The sequence below is a fragment of the Embiotoca jacksoni genome, unplaced genomic scaffold (genome assembly GCF_022577435.1).
Source record: "Embiotoca jacksoni isolate LCO1_2020_lvr unplaced genomic scaffold, fEmbJac1.0.p SCAF_5, whole genome shotgun sequence".
Taxonomy (NCBI): domain Eukaryota; kingdom Metazoa; phylum Chordata; class Actinopteri; family Embiotocidae; genus Embiotoca; species Embiotoca jacksoni.
This window is the reverse complement of record NW_027185403.1, coordinates 17606903-17622825: the sequence shown is the minus strand read 5'-3', so window position 1 is coordinate 17622825 and position 15923 is coordinate 17606903. Positions and strand designations below refer to the sequence as shown.

The window sequence follows — 15923 nt, the reverse complement described above, 5'->3', positions numbered from 1 at the left end:
CGGCGCTTGTGAGTCTAGTTGAAAGGGAATCACTTAGGGAAGAAACCAAGCTCGATCAAAGTCTGTCATCCTCAACAAACGATGCACCCCGTGTGTTTGTTTGCTGCCTGTACTGTATTTTTTTTCTGCAGATGGAATGAAGCTGTTCAAAGGACTGTTTGTCATGACTTCCTCTTTTTTTTTTGGAAGTAATAATTTACTTTCCTTTTTGTGGTACTGTTGAATATCTCCAACATAAAAACATCATAAAAAAGGATGAAGCAATCCATTACCTCAGCAGCCTTCATTTTAGTCAGTCGTGTTGTTTTCAAAACTGGATGTATTCTTTCATTTTGGCCGCTCACACAAGAAGTGTTAAGTTTCCGGCTTGAATAATTCACATCTTGGAGCTTTGAGGTTTGCCCTCCCATATCAGCACCTGCAGTGGGAGTCTATTAACCTTGTGTTTGCTTCTCTCAGGAGGCAGAGGGATCCTTGCCCTACCTTCTGGTGCTGTGTGGAGACCACGGCATGTCGGAGACCGGCAGCCACGGAGGCTCCTCAGAGCCAGAAGTCAATACACCTTTGGTGCTCATAAGTCCGGCCTTCAAAAGAAAAGGTAAAATGTTGTGTTTTCGTAAAAGAGGCAGAGGGCAACAGACTCGGATTTACTTCAAGACATTCTGTAATCTCGTGGTGTGTAGCTTATCTCAGACTATGAATCACAAAAAAAAAACCTTGTAAAAAAACAGTTTAGTATTAGAAACATTTTCTTATATTTTCGCACATATCGTTCCATTAATTTCAGTGTGAGGAAATGTGTCATCATTGCACATGATGCACCTGAAGAAAACGTTATTTTGAAGTGATGAATCTGGTTGAGTGTGAAAGTGTGATTGTGATAATTGCTTCTTTCTCAGCCAAGTCTATTTTTAAGATATACTTTGCATAGTTTTTTTTATTTATAGACCATTCATGTTAATGAATCACTTACAGTTGAGTTGTGGCGACAGAACTTGTGGTTTTGGTAGAACTCTGTACTTCACGTGGTGCCAACAGCTTCACTTTCTTACCAAAAATACTTTTTCTATTAAATTCTAAAATTTTATCACAGAGGGGGCAGGAAGTAAATCCTAACTTTGGTTTTATTCAATGGAATATATGCAGAGCCATTTGAATAAATTCCTAAATTTACTCATGAGCTGATCTTCTATATGTCTTTAACAGAAATACAAATTTTCTTCCATAAGTTTCTCCATAGTTTCTATAAAGTTAATTCTTATGCATCAGCACTAATCAAAGGCTAAGCTAACATACGTAGTGAGAATGACGGTTCATTAGTAGAGAACTCTTCTCCTTGTTCTTCTAATTAGAACATGCTGCAGTGGATCAGAGTTCACGACTGTACCTGAGCTTCACATTTCATTGATGAAAACAGCCCTCTTAGCACAGAATGGCAGAACATTTAATTGACATTTCTGGGACGACCCTAGGAGGCATCGACACTTTAATCAAACAGTGTGGCCATAAGAACCCATACAATTATCAGTTTATGCATGCAGTTCATCAGTAACCATCTTAGATTTTTGTTTTGTCTTTTTTTTTTTTTTTTTTACTTCTCCTCAATTTTTGACTTTCACTGTTTAAACTTCATTGTGTGTGTGTGTGGAAGTGGAAAGTCCCTGTGTGCTCACCTCAAATCTGAGTTGAAGGATTTATGACAGCACAACTACTGTAGCAATAAATCCCAGTCCAAAAGTAAACTTACACAAGAGTAGTGTGGAAATTTGAAGCCTGCATTGCATAAAGTACATTGAGGTTTCAGTCTCAATGTACACATCTCGTATTTGTATTTTTTGACATATTTGAAAATGTCGAGGAGGGTTCTTTAAGAGGTCATGCTACTCTCTATTGCAGTCAAAACCAAGGAAAGCCAAAAGCAAAGAATGCACAGGGTAATTTACAGCAGCGATGGTGCAACCACGTCAGAAACTGGAGCAAGACTGTTGTGATGCATTGATGGATGAAATTTTAGCCTACAGACGTGGGAGAGCTGGTAATTAGTTGTAGTACCCATATGTAAACCTTCCATGTATATGGTAGAGGCATATTTAAACTCTGTTACAACATGTTGAGAAAAACCTAGTTGTATTTCCAGCTTTTGTACAAAGTCGTCTCCAAGCTGAGCAAATGCATGGTCTCTACAGTCATATTAAGAATAAAACAAAAAGCTTTAATGGGAGTAGTTTAGGGACACGATTAGCGACCTCAATTCTGTAAAACATATGGCATCGTCATCAGATGTAGTTTTCTCATCTATGAATCAGCATTCAGTGTGTAAAACCTTTAACGGAGTCACGGCACATCTGTTCTGCCAGAATGTGAGTTGCTCTGTTCTGTGTTGCCAAACAGAAAAGTAGAAGCAAGGTAGATATAAGTCTTATGAGGTTTGGTTGGATAGAACAGTATAAGCATGTGGTTTTATTTCTTAGATTCTTGTCAGGGCATAGATTGCAGCATTTTATATACAAAAAAAATGTGGAATTAGCATTTTGTAAAACAGATTTTCTCCATGGGGTTTAAAAAAATTCCAATTTGAAAAGAAGGCTCTATCAAGATGGCTCATTAATATAATTGTAGCAGCTAAAGCCATAACTTAAAAACTTTCAGACAGTTATTGCTAAGTAACAGATTTAAACAAGCCTGATTTACTTGGTAGATTTATGGTATTATCCTAAATAGCTATGGGCTTAATAAAGCAAAGTCCTTGTCTTCTTGCAAATCCGCCCCCTTTTAATATAAAACGGATAATTCCCCATTTTATATCATTGTGTCCAATTACCAAATTAGTAGATAGCTCTGGGGTTTGTCCCTGTCTGTATGCGGCTGTCTCCCTTCCCCTTTCGCGTTGTTCAGCTTCGGATCTATTATACACCCCTGTAGTGGATTTTTGCCATCTGAAAACTTCAATCGCAGACAATCTGACTCCCACTTTCTGTTTGTTTTTGTGGAAACTCTGCTTGAAGCCAAATGTCAAGATAAAAATGTTTGCCTTGAAAAATGAAAACCACAAATCACCTAATAATGATTTCATTCTTTTTTTAATTTTTTTTTTTGTGGTTGGTTTACATATTGCAACAACCATGCTAACACCCATATGGATATTAATACAAGAATAATTACAAAGGTTATTTTTGAAGCTATTGTGTTCAAATTATTGCTTCTGTGTTTGATTTTAACTCGCAAACAGGATGTCGCTAATGTGCCCTAATGCTTGAAATGAGAGACAGTTGTGCACAACTGATGCAGAACTTCCTCCACACTCTCGTGTCATTTTCCTACGACCACAGTTTGACTGTCCTGAGAAGAAAAAGGGAAAAATGGAAGTAGTGGCGTTGAGATGCTGAAGCTCCTGTGATTAGAGGGATATGTTCAAGTGAGGTATTTTCTACATAATCATTAACTTCCAAGTAATCAAAAGCTACAGATATTTTCAGTGTTAGTGTTTGTGTCAGGAGACAGAAATTTATCCTGAGTTTCGTGAAATTCTTTGAGACAAGCTCTTATTGTGTGAAGGGAGAAATCCTTCAGAACAGACAAGAAAATTAAGCCTTTTCCTTGTGTCCATCATGAAAACTGATTTTGTCTCTGAATTGCAACTGTAATAATACAATGTGATTTTTGTTCTTATAAATAAATTTCCATTTTGCTATCTCCTAATGCTGATTGATGTTAAACGATTGTGATTCAACATTTGGCTCGTTGCTGAAAGCTTTTCCTTTTTCTGTCTGACACTGCAAGTTTTTAAGGAAACTCTATTGGCACAGAGCAGGCGGTGCATTTTAACTCAAGTATTTTTGGATAAACCAGATGCATGGTGTATTCATTGAACTTAATCAGCAGAAAATATACATTATCATGCCCGGCAGTGAATGACAAATGTCAGAAAGCAAAACAAAGATATGACCAACATATGAGATTGCAAAGACAGAAACTGGAGTTATTATTTGACCATCAGCTATGCAGGGGCAGTAGTTTTGACTGTTTTGCTTGTGTGTTTTTGCCGTCATGTCAGTGGGGATGGAGAAGCCCGGAGTGGTGGAGCAGGTCGACCTGACTCCGACCCTGGCCCTGGGCCTCGGGCTGCCTATATCTCAGAACAGTGTGGGCCGTGTCATCCCGGGCGTCCTGGAGGAAACCACACTCCGAGACCAGCTGCGCTTTCTGCATCTCAATGGTCACCAGCTCAGCTGCCTGCTCAAAGACAGCGTGCCTGACTATGAGAAAGGTGGGTTACAAATTCACAGTGTTCAACCTCTGGACTGAAAACCAGGACCTTGTCTGGCATGCAGCCTCATCATTATGCTGTATTGTTTTGAGGCCGGTGACAGTTTCAGTGGCTACTTTTTTGCATGCACACAGCACTGTGGCTCTTGCCAATACATACAGTATTCATACAGGCATACAGCAGTGCATCCCTAAATAAAAATGTAGTTCTTTTTTCTTTTGTTTTTTGTTGAACACTATGTCAATCTATTTAATTTGGTAGCACCATTAAACACGCATCAAGTCAGACCCAATTACTACATCTCAGCCTTCTCTCTTCTCGGAGGAGTAGTGAAGAGTTGCCCACTAATCATTAGGTTGGCAGTTTGATCCCCGGGTCCTCCTGTCCACATGCCTAAGTGTCCTTGAGCAAGACACTGAACCCTAAAAACAATTGCTCCCGATGGTGTACCATTGGTGTGTTGTAAGTTGCTTTGGATAAAAGTGTCAGCTAAATGAAATGTAATGTAATGTACACTTCTTAACAAGGGCATATATAGGAAAAGTTAATGAGCATAATATTTACCACACACAGAGGCCCTGCTGTAATCTTTGTTGATTCAGATGATAGCGCTGTCCTCTCATATTCTGGATTGAATTCTGGCTCGAACATACGGGTGGATTTGAGAAGTTGCCATTTCCAATCGAGGACAAGAAACTATCTTAGTAAGTTTACAGTGTCGTTTCGATACCTCCTCACTTGCAAAAAAAAAAGTTGGCCAATCACAAGAAAATGAGCTTTTAGGGACTTAAAGAGACAGGAGCTCAAACAGCTTATCTCAGACAGAGGATGAGGGGCTGCACAGTATAATGTATATGTTTTTGAAGTGTGAAGTGTGAATCATGGAAAGCTGCTTTCGTGAAGTCCAACAATATATATATATACACCCTTAGGATGACTCAGACTGGTTTGCTCTAAGTCTGTCTCCATGTTGTTGAGTGCTTCAAACCAGCTCCTGAAGAGCTTTTAACCTGAAGCAGCGTGATTAAAACAAGGGAAGAATCATCTTACAAGTTAAAAAGATTAAACCCATTAAAGCTCATTAATGCTGTAATCCTTAGCAGAAATACAGACTCTGTCATTTCAATTTTGGAATATTTCAACTTGTTTCAGATGAAAATTTGTGTTTTAGATTGGTTAATGGTCTCTAGTGGTTAGATAACAGCTCCCATTAGAACCACATATGAATATATAACTGTGAAAACTCCAAGCAGGAGACTTAGAGTCTGTGATCTGGTCTTGAAAATTAATGCTTACTGGTCTTTGTGCAAATGCATGCACATATCCTCACATGGTTTTGCTCCCTACTTATATCTCGGGGTCACACTGTTTGTCAGAGTTATCCATCTTTGAGCCGCTCCTCCAGCCCTCTTATCTGTCTCCCTCTCCTTCCGTCTCTCTGTTGCTTGTCCTTCACTTTCACAAACATTCGATACACCAATGGCAGCGATTAGCATTGCTAATGTATGATGGGTCCAAGGTAATTTGTCTTATCTCTTTAAATGTGCCAGGAACAAAGAGGCTCAGGGAAAATATACAAATAATTTCACGTGACAATTTAAGATTCGGTAATTAAATAAAAAATAATGTGAGAAATCCTTGACGAGCATTACAAGGCTGAGTCGTGTATTTCAGAAGGGGTACTTATTTTTTGCAAATATGACGTATGACGAAGATTTTTAACAGGAATGTAAATACATTTTTCGACCTGCTAGCGGCATAGCTTTAAGGACGGCAATATCAGTCGGTTAGTCAACCACCATGTGTGCACAGAAATTCAACACATTTCTGTTCAATTCTGTCCAAATACTTGAATAATGTCCAAATTTGATCAAATAATTTGGTGTATGACAAAACACTTTTAAACTAATAACATTCCCATGAGACTCATCTGCGTGTTGTGTTTAGTGCTAATTTGCAAACATGAGCATGCTAACACACTGAACTAGTGAACATGGTAAACTTTTACTCGCTTTTACAGCAGCAGCAGCATGTTAGCATCCCGGAAGACGTTAACAGTTAGCCCAAAGCACTGCTCATCTTTAGGCCCACGCACAGTTGTACGTTTTCCCAGTGGTCAGTTCACTGCATGCTGGTGATAATAACACTGTTGTTGTTCCAATCTTATGTTAAAATGTCAAACAAATGACAAAAAAAAACACACAAAAAAACGCATCAGTTGAACAGACGCTAACTGTTTACCAAACATTTAAAAAACTTGAAGAAAACAACTTCCTGTCACATTAAAAAAAAAAACTCACTGCGCTGGCGGCACATTCTCCATCTCTCTATTTTGGTCCCTGGTTTCCATAGTGATGGGATGAAAGGGAAATTATTTCAGCAGACCTACATTTGGATGTGTTGATTTTTTTTTTTAATTTGTCCACTTGGGTAATCATGAAGCTGTTATGCAGAAGGGTGTAATAGTTGTCACTGCTGGGAAATTCGCCTGGGATGATATTTTAAGTAGCATGGCTGTTGGACACCTGTTGGGGTCAAACCTTTCTGGGAGTGAAAGAAGTCGCCTAAAAGAAAAAAACTGCCTTCTGTCTGAAAAGAAATGCATCTGATATCAGTCTTTAAATATGTTTCATAGACGAGGCAAAAAGTGCCTCAATTAAGCAATCATTTAGCAAGGATTTGTTTTTGCCAGCCAGATTTAATGATTTTGTCATGGCTGTGCAGTCCCTTCAAAGTTTTTACAGTCACTTTCCTCAGTCCCAAAGTGAGAATAACGTGACAGACATGTGATACAAAGTTTTAACAACCTTGTTCTGCCTTCATCTCGCTGCTTCATGTCTGTTTGCTTTGTTTCAATCTTCACATGATGTTTTTCTAACCTCCGGCATCTCGGAGGGCCATTAACCAATCGTTGTTCTTTTAGACAGATGAAACATGGCCAGGGCCATCGATACTGTATGATTCATGCCCGTGGCTTAAGGTTCTAATATTTCTACCAACGCCTCTGTCTGGCAAAGCCACAGTCACTATTTATCACCTCGATGCCTATGCTGCCGAGATAGGTGTTATACTGCAAAATATTGTTTTTAGGAGTGTATGCGTGTGTTTCATTTGAAGTATACCACAAATCAAACCTCCACATTGCTTTGTCCTTGAACAGGCTCCCAAAGCACTGAAGTAAAATGAACGTGGACATTGTTTCCTCTGCTTTGAGTAAACATGTGAATGAGTCATCGCTTGTCATACTGTACTTAGCATCCTGACAAATTGTACATTGCTTTCTGCAAGACCAAATGGGTTTTACCAGGGCCATATTGTCTTTTCAATTTAAGGAACATTATCGACACACAGGAAGCAGAAAAAGAAATTTAATTGATTTCACATTCGAAAAAACATCCAACATACATTATGATGATTGATGAAGTCATCAATAGGATTACTGATCTTGTGTTTGTAGGGAAACAAACAGTTATAAAATGTCTGTAATATGTTCATGATGAAATACAGCAGGTCTGAAGAAGGTTTTTCTGAAGTGAGATGAAGCACTGCAGACTGCCTCAACTTTTCTTCACTTATTTTATGGATCCATTTAGTTTTTGAATAAGTTCACCTTAACATATTGGCTTTTCTGCTAGCCGTCCCAACTTTAGCCAACTGTAGCTTAGAATTCATCCTTGGTTCTGAAGTTATTAATATGTCACAATTAGAGCAGCAGCGATTAGTCAATTAATCAATTCGTTGATTGGCAGAAAATCTGTTATTTTTATATACAATTCATTAATTTAAGTCATTTTGTAATGTAAAAATGATCAAATTTGCAGATTAAATGTGAATATATTATGGCTGCTTTAGTCCTTCATGATCATAAACTAAATAGTCTTTGTGTACTGTTGGTCAGGTCAGAATCATTTTTGGCTGATCCTTTTGACATTTTTTTGACATTTTTAAAGACCAAATAACAAAGTTATTAATTGAGAAAATAATCGACAGATTGATCAAGAATGACAATTGTTTTTTGCAGCCCTAGTCACAATATGGGGAACGATTGTTATTATACACAAGAACATAATGGCACCAGTTGACATCTGTACTATCCTGTAATACTAGGAATATTACTCTCCTGCTGTAGGGAGGAAGATTATGAAGTTTGGTTTCATTATTAGAAGATTAAACCTTAGTTTGTGTATTGTCTTAAAAAGGTTTGATTGTCCTGATTAATCAAATGGCAGCAAACAGTAATTGTGTGACAAGTAAACTTTGTTAAAAAACAACAACAACAACAAACTGATGACATTCCACATACGGTGTAAACAAATTAGATGCTTTGAAGGTCCTCCTCCTTTTGACAAGTAGAAAATTATAATAGCTAATATGGTCTACAAAATACAACAACAGCAACAAGAAAACATTTAAGAATTAGGGTCAGTTGAGTGGTAAGAGGGAACCACACAGGTGCAGAGCAATTGAGAATTTCCACTATCAAACTACAGTGCATTAAAACATGCCCCCCCTTCTTTTTTTTTTTATTTATTTCTTTTTTTTTTCAATCCAGAGGCAGGTTTTGAGCAGTTTCGCGTGGCAGAAAAGGCTCATGGGAGCTGGATGAAGCTCTACCTGGAAGGAAACACCTCTGAGGTGCTGACCAACATGGGCAAAAAGGTCCTGAAGCAGTATCTGGAGGCCTTAGCTGCCATGAGCTCTGCTCTCAGCAAACAGCTGGGCAAATATGACATGTACTCCATGATCGCAGGCATGGTCTTCCTGTTCCAGGTGAGTACTGAGGAATTTCATTCATTCTAAGCTCTCTAAAACCTGAGAGATCGGGAGGTCAGAGTTGTGTGGAAGTCACGTGTGCAGGAAACGAAAGAAAAGAAAACTAAAGTGTCATGTTGACATTCTTTTTGAATGTCAACTTTATACATGTACTGAACTGCCCTGCATGCATCGTATGTTTGTTCTGTTTCAAATATCTCTTACCTGCCAAAATACACAAATATGGTCTCCACTGGTCACATGAATTGGTCAAACCATCCAGCTGCAGGTTTCCGTGGTTGCATTTGTTGCACAAACAGTTGATCAAAGTTAAAAACTTGCTTCTCTCCTTTTTCCTCCCTCTCACCTGGCCTTTAAGCTCCTGTTGGTCTTACTGCTGGCGATGCCTGAAGCCCTCAGTGGTGCAGCAGCAGTGGACCTCCCCGTCCTCTCAGCCCTGCTCTCCCTGCCTTTCTACCTCTTGTGCCTGCTTCTTGCCTCGGTGCACGTCTTGGTGTGCACATCTGCCGAGAGCTCCTGTTACTTCTGCAGCCTCTCCTGGGGTCTGGTGTTTGCTGCTGTTGCCTTCTCCTCGGCTATGTTTTGTATCCTGGTCTCTATAGCAACACGGAGACTACCCCTGGGGCTGAAGATTCACGGGAAGGTGAGTAAGTCTACTTAGATATATCCCCAAACACAAGTACAGACTGTAACAGATGTTTGCCTTCAGAGACGAATCCCGCACGTAGTGAGCTGCATGTGAAGCTTGAATATGCAATGTAACTTGTTCAGTTGGTCTGTCATTGCTTTATAGCACAGAATATTAAAGGGACAATGAAGAAAAGTATCTAATGAAAGTGAATTCTTGTAGATTTTTCGTATATATCTCTTACATTAAAAGTTTTCACTTCCTGTGGGCGGAGAAGCAGCAGCTCTGAGACTATCAGAATCTATGAGAGAAAACCTAGTAAATCTGTTGGGGCTCGGTGGAGGTGCACTCTCACGTATTGCTCACCCACTTTGTGATTTAGTTAAGTTAGCAAAGTCTTTACAAATGTAGTTCTAAATCATTTCAATGCTTTTGCACTGTGAAACAAAGCTCTCAGAAAAAGGTTTAGTGGATTTTCTTGGGTCTGTGACAACTGAAAAATCAGCCAGCGCCTTGTAGTCGATTTGCGACTGTGGGCAACATTTATATTCATCAACAGTGCTTGGCTGTATGCTCACCTTGTTGTGTTTTTAATCGAAGATTGCAACAAGACACCTCAATTACTCCTTAATTGCACAGGAAAATGATAGGGTACAAGGAAGGGAACGGTTTTACACATGAACAAATGAACAAATGATATTGGTTAATGCTGACACACTTATGAATGGAAATCTTTTCTCAATAGAGTGACTGTTGGAGGAACAGAAAAGAAATATGGATTTGTTGCAGAAGCAAGTTTACTCTACATCCCAGAAGTCACAAGCTCTTCTTGATTTCAAAATCCATTTAAAACATATTTCTGAAACACACACATGAATGTAATCCTTTATTCTAAATAGCATATGTGTTGTTTAGCCAGCCGAGCGATGGGCATTTTAAGCAAACATACAATTCCATATTTACTACAAACTATTTGACTGTTATTCAAAGAGACATTCCCCACTACCGCCACACACATGCACACACACACACACACACATTTAACATAATTGTTAAAATCACGACATCAAAATCATCAACATGCCAGTTGTTCATACAGTAGTTGGACCTCATTTACTCGATAAATAAAGCCACATTAATACAAAGGACAGATGGAGTGTTTGATTTCACCAACAGTTAAACTAATAAATCAATACATTTAGTATCCTTCACTGAATTATAGACATACTATTACTATTGACTTTGACTCAGTAGTAACGTAATCCTAGATACAAACTCTTTACATCGGTCATATTTTTGATGAATGCCAGTTCTCAGACAATCCGTGTATTTGCATTTTTTACAACTTGTCAAACTAAGTTGAAAATTAACAGAGAAAAGGGGCCAGGGCATCTCAGCCCACACTGCTGGTGCACTCATCGAATAAAAAAAATAAAAAAGATTTAGATTGTCATAGAAACCATCTTCATGACGAACAGAGTGAAATCCTAGTCTACAGGGGGTTTAGGAATACACTGCTGTGGCAGTGCTTTCAATGTTTTTTGTCAATTCAAACTTGTTTTATGAATTGTATCTTACCCCTCCCTTCCCATGTTGAATTTTACCTCAAGAAATTCAAGTTATTTCCATCAATATGTAGATTGGTTCTCTAAATGTGAGTAATCAATCATACATAGTGGCAGTAGTTATTCAGAAAGTGGAAGCTTTCAGTCTTAAGTGTTTGTTTAAATGGCTTGAAAGGTAACTCCTCTTTCCTGCTGCACCTCTTTGCTCATTACAAATTATCTGTAAAGGTTACATCTCATTTCCCTTCTGGGAGAACTTGGAGAAAGTGCTGACACGGCAAAAAAGTCAAAAGAAATCCACTTGGGCCATTACGCTGGGTGAGGAAATAACCCCCCGAATCTATAGAGCAGAGCATGTGGAGGAGTTATACAGTGCTGTAAATTACATCCCACGATACGATAGCATCCTGATACTTATGTCATGATACAACAAAATAGTGATTTTAAGCATTTTGTGATACTTTGAGTATTGTAATGATATGTATGGCGTTATATTGGGACTTATTACCTTTTTTCAACTGCAAATTATCACCAAAGGAAAACTTTGTCAACATCTGTTGTTTTTTTTTTACTTTGTTCATATCACTGCAGTCATTTTTATGCATACCATGCAAAATATTACGATACTATGAGGTATAAAAAAAAAATCCACCGTCCCTGCTGTAGCTGCTGCTGTGACGCAGGTGTCCTGGAAAAGACTCTGAAATGTTTTCTTCAAGTTTAAACACCTCTCAAATGTCAAAAAACATTTGTCCATAGTTAATTAGACAGGTAATGATCAAACGTTTTGATTGAACAATTGTTTAGTGTATTAAATGTCAGTGAATAGTGAAAGATGCAAAAGTCCACACATAAATACAAAGATATGCAACATATAACGATGTAAAACAGAAATAAGCAAATCTTTACACCTTTGACTTAGAAATTGTTTTGGCGTTTTGATTGATATGACTAATTAATTTCCAAAACTTTCAGTTGTCTCTGTGTGCTGTTATAATATATCTTAAATGCATTTGGTGAGAAACACTTACAGAAGAATAACACTGCTGGAACCTGATTGGCAAGTTTAACGTGTATAGAAACATTTAGAGTTTATCTGCAGAAAGTGCTTCATTTCAGTGCTGCATTGATTTTCTTTTGTTGTCTTTTGTTAGGAATTCCACAAAAAGCTTCTTAAAAATAGGCTGTAAAGGCTCCTAAAATTATTCATTAACTCTTGCTGTAATTTTGTCCCCAACTATAAACTACTAGTTGCGTGAATCCTGTTTCAGACCATGTTCAGTAAACTTTGCATTTCAGCTTCAAAATATAGACTTCCTGTTGAGGTTTTGAATTTTAAATTCTAATTGATTGATTTAAAGCCATATGGATTTGTTCCTGCTGCTTTTGAAGGACATATACAGAAGTGCTGTCTTACACTGTATCCTGCCATGTTTTATAACTTGTTCCAAAAATGCTGATTAAGCTTTCAGTCGTGGCCCATCTTCACAGCCAAAATCTTTTTAATAACCTGTGTGAGGAAATACAATTAGTGGACTCCATGTCCTCTAAATCATGACTGACTGAAATTAATTTTGATATTGAGATTAAATAATGGTGCTGGTTTATTGTTAAACTACAGCAGTATTGGTTCATGAAATTATTGAATTTGCTTGAAGTCCTCTGAACATTAGGTCTGATTTTGCTCGTCAACCATCTCGTTGGACAGACTTCACCTACCTGTCCATTTCTAACCCCAAAGTAATAAAAAATATTCAAATCAGAAGCAGGAAGTAAAGCTACGAAATGTAAAAGGACGGAAAAGAAAAATAGGGTAAGAAGTTATCTTCGGGTACAATGTGGATACGTATTCAGTGTAATAAGAGTGGATCTAAATGCAGGGCTGTGCCTGGTTTGACTTGACAAATGAGTGCACTATGGGCGGCATCCAAAATGTTTGAGAGGTATTCTGATTAGTTTCTCTCCTAGATGGAAAAAGTCAAAGATTAAGCGCACTAACTAACTCGCTACTCCAATAAAATGTGATTAAAATTCCAGCTGGATTAATTTTAATGACGTAAAGGTGAGTATACCTTATTTCTATAAAGGAGGTGAACTTGCAGAAATACCAGTGTGAAATACCAGTAATATTTAAAAAGGACTAAGACCCTTTTAACAAATGATTTAAATCTCTCATAACTTTTGTAAGCAGCTTGCTTAAGTTTTAAAACAGTACGATTTAACAGTAAGTATTTAATAATATTTTTTGTCCTGAATGAAAATTATTATAATTAAAATGAGAAAGCTGGGAAGTCATTACCAAGGGCTGAGTCAGCGATACTGCTGCACAGCTGCATGATGGAAAGGCAGGTTCAGTTGTATGCCAGTAGATCACGATAAAAGACTTACTGAAGTATTTTCAAAGGCATCACAACTGAGTTATCGGTATCATAGAGCTAAAATATGTAATATGATACTAACGGGCATAGAACCAAAGATGGCACCAAACATCCTCTAATGATTTTTCAGGCAAAATATTGCATTTTAGACAAAAAGGTCATTCTTTCTGTCACTTCGCTTTGTCATGAAGCAGAGAAGGCTTTTGACAGGGGAGGAGAGCAATATCCTTCTTCAGCACATTAGGCTTCAGTTCATGTTTTGATTGATTCATGTTCTTCTGCACATGCAGGCCTTGAGGATGCTCAGAAAATATTCATCCCATTTACGCTTGTCAAGACAACTGAAGAGCACATCTCAGCTGTCTTTTATTGTTTCAATAGTAATGATAATTTAAGGAATAGCATGTCATTTTTTTATATTTAGGTTTTCTCTATGGTGCAGACGTAAATGGCAAGATCAGTACCACTTGTATCTATACCTTTGATGTATATGCAGCCTGAAGCTGTTTATCTTGGCTTTAAACAAAGACACGAAATGGCAGGGAAATGGCTAATGCACGTCCCAGGACCTCTAGAGCTCACTACTTAATCGTATTTGTTTAGTGTGTAAAAACTACAATTTGCTTTTTACAAGTGTCCCTGTGCCAGGATGGTTTTTTTGACTGGCAAAAGTAACTTTCTTGACTCTGCTGGTTGGAACAGTCAGCAGACACACGTTTCACACAGTGAAAGCATGACAGGAATATAATTTGGTCCTCACCCACTTGGTGATTTATAGACCAGTAGCAATGTTTTGAAATTGAATCTGATATTGTTAACCAACTCAAATAGGTGTAATATGTTTTTCTGTAACAGTAGCCTACGTGTTCAGGAAGAATGACTTACACTTTACAGACAAAGACTAAGTTACTATAATCAAATGTAGAATTGAGTATCATCAGCATAAGTATGGTGATTGATATAGATGCTTTGAAAACATATATTGTATATATTAAACAGAAAGGGGCCATTTATGGATATTTGTGGTACTTAACTTGGGATGGAAATTACGAAATTGACATTGGAGGAAAATATATTCTTGTCTTAAGTCTGTCTGTAAATTGGAGCGTAACCAGTTTAGTACCACACCTTGGAGCCCAACCCAGTTTTCAGACCTGTCCAAAAGCAGGACATGATCCAAAGTGTTAAAAGGAGAAGTAAGATCTAATTATTGCAGAATATAAATTTTGCCTGGAAAATTTAATGAATTGTGATTACCACCTCCACACAGCGAGTGGAGCAGGTGTTTTTATATGCCAGTGATATTTCTCTTTTTACAATAACTTTAGGATAAACTAAAATATCTCTTGAGTCCTTTGTTGTGGTTATTATGTTAAATTTGATACTTACCTTCAATCAGAAATGTATGTCCTAATGTACTCTACTAATAAGTATTATTCATTCTATATAATGGCTTTTTATTATTTTTTTTAAGTAATTAGGTATGTATTCAATTTACTTCAAAACCGTGGGCAGAAATGAGTATACAAAAAGTTTACTCCACAAAGGAAAACATTTTGAATCGTGGCTTTTTCTGATTTCACAATTTTCCAACTACTGGAGGAGAGAGAGAGAGAGAGAGAGAGAGAGAGAGAGACAGAGACACACAGAGACACAGAGCTGTGAGCTGTGAGCTGGAAAAACACCCCTAGCTCCCTTTGGGCCGTGACATCTTTTATCTCAGAAACAGAGAAAGTTGTAGGCATACAGGACATCAATCTCCACTCAGTAATGCAGGCAAGGCTCAGAGTTTTGTACAAGGAATGAATGAACAATCTTTACTTAGCCAAAGGTCTATACAACCCTGAAATATTTGAGGAATGGAGAACTATATTTTGACACAATTTATTTGCACACAGGGGTTTTAATCTTGAAGACATTCAGGAAAACTTGGAAAGTAAAATTATGATTGAAGAGTGTTTCATAAAAACATATCCTCAATACTGTCAATGCATAAAAATATATGCAGCCAAGATTTGTCTTTCCTAAATGGGCCACAGTTGAGTGATATTTTGCTCTTTTTTGGACTTAACTACCAGAATGAAATATTTAACATCACAGCATTTTGTACATGATGAAAGCTGGCCTCAAAAATAACCTGTACTTTTGTAGGTAAAAAAAACAATACCGAATCAGCTCAGTCCCAGAGTGAACCCACCACTGTAGCCTGCAGGTAGTGAATGTAGCAGCTCAGCCTCTCTTCGTCATCAAGGTGAACACAAGCAAAGATGTATGTCTGTTGTTCGTTGAGCTAAAATATTAGTGCTGAGCAA

General features: G+C 37.8%; 1 protein-coding gene across 2 annotated transcripts in view; it reads left to right on the top strand.

The window, feature by feature from the left end:
• The window catches only part of pigg (phosphatidylinositol glycan anchor biosynthesis class G (EMM blood group)), a 65367-nt gene that overhangs the window by 18602 nt on the left and 30842 nt on the right, over nt 1-15923 (top strand). For both annotated transcript variants that reach the window (XM_069171070.1, XM_069171069.1), the window contains exons 5-8: nt 460-598; nt 4055-4267; nt 8820-9037; nt 9399-9683. In XM_069171070.1, coding sequence (XP_069027171.1) covers nt 460-598; nt 4055-4267; nt 8820-9037; nt 9399-9683 — 855 coding nt within the window. The remainder of the gene's footprint in view (nt 1-459; nt 599-4054; nt 4268-8819; nt 9038-9398; nt 9684-15923) is intronic.